The sequence below is a fragment of the Pseudoliparis swirei genome, unplaced genomic scaffold (assembly GCF_029220125.1).
Source record: "Pseudoliparis swirei isolate HS2019 ecotype Mariana Trench unplaced genomic scaffold, NWPU_hadal_v1 hadal_131, whole genome shotgun sequence".
In the NCBI taxonomy this organism is placed as follows: Eukaryota; Metazoa; Chordata; class Actinopteri; order Perciformes; family Liparidae; genus Pseudoliparis; species Pseudoliparis swirei.
In genome coordinates, this window is record NW_026613367.1 from 1 (window position 1) to 5,296 (window position 5,296).

Sequence of the window (5,296 nt, forward strand, 5' to 3'; positions counted from 1 at the left end):
GGACATGTTGGAAACATGGTGCACCAGTGTGTGTGTGTGTGTGTGTGTGTTAACCCTGTGTTGTATAAAAGGCTGTGGAACCAAAGGTGTTCTCCCCGCTGTAGGCCACGTACAGGAAGCCGTCCTCCTCCGTCTCCTTGTCGTACAGCTGGCCCATCGTCAGGCTGCAACACAGAGGAGCAACAGTTGTCCTTTACGCTAAAACCTACAGCGCCCCCTAGAGGACAAAACGCATGCGAGAAGCTGAAGCACGAATATTTATGGAAATGCTTTAAAAAAGAAAGAAAAAAAAGGAAATTACGTGGCCAAAGAATATGCAGTCTTTCAAATATCAGAGCTTGTTAAAGCTGCATTCTCTCTCCTGACCACCAGGGGGCGACTCCTCTGGTTGTATAGAAGTCTATGCTTCATGTCTTAAAGCTGCATTCTCTCTCCAGACCACCAGGGGGCTCTTCTGGTTGTATAGAAGTCTATGCTTCAGTTAAAGCTGCATTCTCTCTCCTGACCACCAGGGGGCGACTCCTCTGGTTGTATAGAAGTCTATATAGTGACTCTTCTTCTCTCTTGATGTATTCCCTCAGTAAACATTGTAAACATGAGTTTATGTCTCAGTCTCTTGTCTTCTTCTATACAGCATGATGTTCATTCATTGAAACAGGAAGTCATCCCTCAGGTGAAGCCCCTCCCACCTGGACTGGGGCACCGTCTTGTCCACAAACAGGAAGATGGCCTTCTCCGAGGGCAGCTGGATGCGCTTCCTGATGATCCACATGAACTGGGCCACGGTGATGTCAGAGGGCACCAGGTACTTCCTCTTGTCGATGTCCACGATCTGGGAGCCGGAGACCTTCTCCACGATCACCTGCAGGGGGGGGGGATGTATCTTCTGATGACATCACCATCAATAACATTACAAATCCTCCACGAGTAAACCGATTCAACGCAATGAAGTCTTGTTTTGTATTTGATCAACGTCCTTTCACATATGGATGAAAGCACAATATTTTTCGTGGACCAGCACACAGGGGAGTAGAATAGAATATAGCTTCATTTTAAACAGGCAGGCCGGGCACCTCTTTGGATGTTTCTCAGTCATGCCCCCCCCCCCCCCCCCCCCCCCCCCCCCCCCCCCCNGGACTCTGTCGGGGTACTTGTTGCGTATCTTGGCTGACTCCACACATCGGTGCTCTGAGGGGAGCAAACAGGACGTCAGGATTAGAAGAGATGAGTGAGGCCTCCTGGGAGCCAGCCGGGCCTCGTCTGTCAGCACCGGGCCGGGCATAATGAACCAGGACCAAGCATAAAGAACCGGGCCGGGCATAAAGAACCGGGACCGGGCCGGGCATAAACAACCGGGACCGGACCGTACATAAAGAACCGGGACCGGACCGTGGATTAAGACCCGGTGCACCAAGGCGCCGTGCTCCTGGTGATGAATCAAATCAACAGTCAGTATTGAGTGATATTAAAATAGTTCTCATCACTCTTGAGGAGTGAGAGTGCTTCTGTGTCTCTGAGGGCGGGCCCAGGTGGTGGTGCTGATCCATTTAGGCCCAGCACTCTGCAGGCTCTCATTAGCCCAGATAAGAGGCCCACTTCCGCCTGCAGCAGCTTCAAATAAAAGACCGAGGAGCGAACACACAGCTGACCCGAAACTCTAGGACAGTAATCATCACCGCAAAGAGCACAACGTTACACACACTACACACACTACACACTCTGGAGCAACACTCAGTACACCAACACTTACTTAAAGTAAATATATTGTTCTTATTATACATTTGATCTTGTCCAGGTGGACATGCACACACGTACTAATCTTAGTATTTTAATGAGTAACTACCACTATGCAGACATTACAGGTCAGACACTTGAATAGAGTTTGTCTGAGGGGGGGGGGGGGGGGGCCGGTTCCGACCCGCGGTCAGTGGACCTCCGCGGGCCACGGTCTGGTACTAGTCATGCAGCGGTAGTCTTGGATCGCGGGGTCGAGCATGCGTGTCTGCACCTGCGGGGATGACACGGCAAACCCCGCAGGAGGCAGCGGACCGGAAAGGGAGCGATGCGCGCGTGACAGGACGCGAGCATCTCTGGTGTCATAACAACCCGAGCCCGCCGTTACCGAGGGAATGGTCCTCCTTAAACATCCATTTCATCTTCGCAGGATCCCCGCGCGGAGGCCGGACGCTGTCGGCGTGATGTGCGAAAGAATCCCGGCAGGAGCGGTCAAAACAAACCGTCAGCGAGCTCCCAGCTGTCCGTCGAGCTGCGAGGTGACGTCACCGTCTGGTCGGAGGAGGGGTGGCCAGAGCGGTGCTACCTTCAGGTTCTCCCGGAAACATGCAGTCCCGTAATTTCCGGACCGTGGTGGAAGAAGTACTGAGATATTTTACTGAAGTAAAAGCAGCAATGCCATAGTGTAGAATACTAGTGTTAATACACTAAGCAAAAGGCTTCAAATACATAATTTCTGTTACGTAACAATATAGAATAAACGTAATTTTGTCAAATAAAGTTAAAAAAAGGATTACAATTATCTTTACACATATTGTTTTTATCTTGAAATAGGGAACACTTCAAGAGTAGCTGTTATATTATAAATTTTATATATATTATTTAGGCTATTTAAATTATGCGGGACATTGCCACTAGATAACTGCGCGTGAGCACTCCCAAAGATGGAATAACAGCAGTGTTACCGTTTCTTCCCACTGTCTCTAAATGACTTGAACGCAGCACACCATGGTAACCGCGCGACGCTCCGCTAAGCTGGAACATGGCGCGCTGCTTGCTGCTCGACTAGCCAGCCGGCTGACGTCCATAGCTGCTTTATAAGCTACGTCTCGCGCTCTTTTACTTCCCCGACAGCTACTCGGTGTCTGTGTGTTGTCTGTTAACCCCGCCAGTGCTCCGGGCGCACCCGCTCAGTTAGACTAACGCACCCCTAGCCTGCCCGTTAGCTAGCCGGCTAGCTGACACCTGAAGCTGCTGCTCCGGCTCCATGGCGTTCTACGACGTGTACTCGCACCCGGCGCTGGTCCGCTACAAGACGAGTGTCTGCACGAAGGCCACGCTGTTCGCCTGCGTCGTGCTGAGCCTCACCTACGTCTCCCCGCTGCTCGTCGCCTACCGGAGCCACGGTACGGCGACCCGCTCCTTTCACAACCTCGCGCCCACACGTCGTGCATGTCTGTCTAACGCCGTGTTCAGGGTTCTGGGTCCAAAGGAGCAGCTACGAGGAGCAGCCGGTCGTGAGGTTCCAGTACCAGATTCTGCTGGTGGCGGCCACCAGTACCCGGGGGGACCACGTCGCCTGGAGCACCTTCCCCCACCTCAACAACATGCTGGGGGCCAACCTCCGGATCCCGTCTGTCTCCGTGAGAACACGAGGGGGCCCCACGTGGTTTGGGTGTACCGCACAGTAGCCACGTGACTTGTCCCAGCAAAAGTACTGAACGGTGTGTGTTGTTCCTGTACGTGTGGGTGAACTCCGGCTGCAGGTGAGGGAAGAGGACCAGAACCAGGATGGGAAGGCGGACCTGCTGTTCTTCCAGCTGCAGCTGCCCCTGAAGGCAGAGGAGCAGGTGTACAGCGTCCAGCTGCTGCTCACCTTCAGCTACAAGCTGTTCGTGAGTACTCCTCAGCCGGCCGAGCCACGCCAGCCCCCCCCCTAAAGCCCAGGCCCGGTGTCGTTGCAGCGGATGTCCACGGTGGTGATGCAGAGCCTGGCCTACGTGCAGCACTCCTCTCCCGTCCCCGGAGCCACGCTGTGGGTCAGCGGGGACCTGAGGCTGCAGCAGAGGGGGCCCCTGCCCCACCGGGGGCTGCACGACATCTACAACGTGAGACGCCTCTCGTCTGTCTGCTTCCCCTCACCTGCAGGGCAGCTTCATGAACCCAGAGACGCCGGCTGATTGGACGGATGAGCTGAAACGAGGAGAGGGCCGTGTGCAGCGGGGGGGCTGGACACGGGGCCGTGTGCAGCGGGAGCAGCTCCTCTTCCACAGCAGCCAGCCACCGGCCGATGCTCCTCAAGTCGTGTTATTATGGGATGGATGACCAGTGAGCGAGGAGGACGAGGGACCAGCTCCTCCTGGAGAGGGAGGAGTGAGCCCAGTGTTCTCGTTGGTTGCATTCTGTAACCTCACCACTAGATGGTGCTAAATCCCACACAGTCCCTTTAACTTTCCATATCTCATATTATGGGGCACAGTCGATATGTCGGCCAGCCATCTTTGTGTACCTGTCCCTCGGTGACAGCTGTGGGCGTCTTTGTGTTCTCTGTGGAGAACGCCTCGTTTATTATAAACGCAGCGTCCACCTTGACTCCACACAGGGGACCCCTCTCATGTGATCATTCATTATCTTAAATCTNATCTTTCTCTCATGTGATCATTCATTCTCTTAAATCTGCATTCTCTCTCCTGACCACCAGGGGCGACTCCTCTGGTTGTATAGAAGTCCATGCTTCATCGTAATGACGGTAAACAGAGCTCGTTCGCCGAGCTTCGTTAAAGACTGCTCGGCCGATACCATATTTGACTTTTTAGTTAAATCCTGTGATTTGTTGACGTCTGGATGTCAGGAGCCTCCAGGAGCCTCTCAGGAGCCTCCAGGTGTTTGCTCCCTCCAGGTGTCGGTGATCGACGGCTCCAGCCCGTTTGCCAGCGCGTACGACCTTGGCAACATCATCCGGAGCTACCAGGAAAGAAACTGTGAGTGTAAGCCTCTTCTCAAGACTTCCACGACATGGACCTTGTATTGATGCGGTCACTCCTCTCTCTCTCTTCCCGCCCAGTGACCACGGTGCTGTCCTGCCCCATGCCGGTCTGGACCGTGGGCCGCGCTGCTGGTTCTCCCTTCCAGCTCAACGCTGAGATCCGCTACCCGCTGGAGGTCATCAGATATCCTTTCAGAAATGCAGACGGTGTTCTTATTCTTTTACATTCTTGTGTATTGTTGATGACTCACTATACTGTAGTATTGTGTGCATTGATGTTCTGTTTTTGTCAATAACCACAACCTTTTTTGATGAAGACACATTTTAATTATCATCAGTTCATGCACCTCATAGTTGTTACCTTCGCATTGAAAATGTGGAAGGTAATGTTTTGATCGCCGTGTATTTATTTATTTATTTGTATGCGTGTTACTCGCATAACTCAAAAAGTATTAAACCGAATCGCATGAAATTTAGTGGGATGATTGGTTATTATCCGGGGACCATTTGATTAGATTTTGGGATCGATCGGGTCAAAGGTCAAGGTCATGAAAAGGTCAAAATCTTCTTTTTACC

At 52.6% G+C, this 5,296-nt stretch overlaps 2 protein-coding genes across 4 annotated transcripts; one reads left to right on the plus strand and one right to left on the minus strand.

Moving 5' to 3' along the window:
* Window positions 1-6: 6 nt before the first annotated feature.
* On the minus strand, window positions 7-2,292 carry LOC130191523 (gamma-aminobutyric acid receptor-associated protein-like 2). The gene is made up of 4 exons (XM_056411146.1): window positions 2,123-2,292; window positions 1,132-1,188; window positions 690-861; window positions 7-164 (listed from the first exon to the last, which is right to left on the minus strand). The coding sequence occupies exons 1-4, from the start codon at window positions 2,154-2,156 to the stop codon at window positions 50-52; spliced, it is 378 nt and encodes a 125-aa protein (XP_056267121.1). The 5' UTR covers window positions 2,157-2,292; the 3' UTR covers window positions 7-49.
* Window positions 2,293-2,635: 343 nt separating this feature from the next.
* tmem231 (transmembrane protein 231) lies at window positions 2,636-5,192 on the plus strand. Of its 3 annotated transcripts, XM_056411144.1 has the most exons (7): window positions 2,637-3,140; window positions 3,211-3,377; window positions 3,501-3,629; window positions 3,699-3,842; window positions 4,436-4,483; window positions 4,634-4,715; window positions 4,799-5,192. In XM_056411144.1, exons 1-7 carry the CDS (start codon window positions 3,002-3,004, stop codon window positions 5,014-5,016), a joined length of 927 nt encoding a protein of 308 aa, XP_056267119.1. In that variant the 5' UTR covers window positions 2,637-3,001; the 3' UTR covers window positions 5,017-5,192. The 3 variants fall into 3 exon arrangements, with proteins under 3 accessions (XP_056267118.1, XP_056267119.1, XP_056267120.1); XM_056411143.1 differs by having other exon boundaries at window positions 2,636-3,140; window positions 4,436-4,715; XM_056411145.1 differs by lacking the exon at window positions 4,436-4,483 and having other exon boundaries at window positions 2,643-3,140.
* Window positions 5,193-5,296: the final 104 nt, after the last annotated feature.

What these genes read in the sequence shown, in the direction of transcription:
- tmem231 (XM_056411143.1), top strand. Translation starts at nt 3,002, where the DNA reads ATGGCGTTCTACGACGTGTACTCGCACCCGGCGCTGGTCCGCTACAAG. An exon ending in CGTCGCCTACCGGAGCCACG is followed by an intron (nt 3,141 to 3,210) that starts GTACGGCGACCC and finishes CGCCGTGTTCAG; the next exon opens with GGTTCTGGGTCCAAAGGAGC. An exon ending in GAGCTACCAGGAAAGAAACT is followed by an intron (nt 4,716 to 4,798) that starts GTGAGTGTAAGC and finishes CTTCCCGCCCAG; the next exon opens with TGACCACGGTGCTGTCCTGC.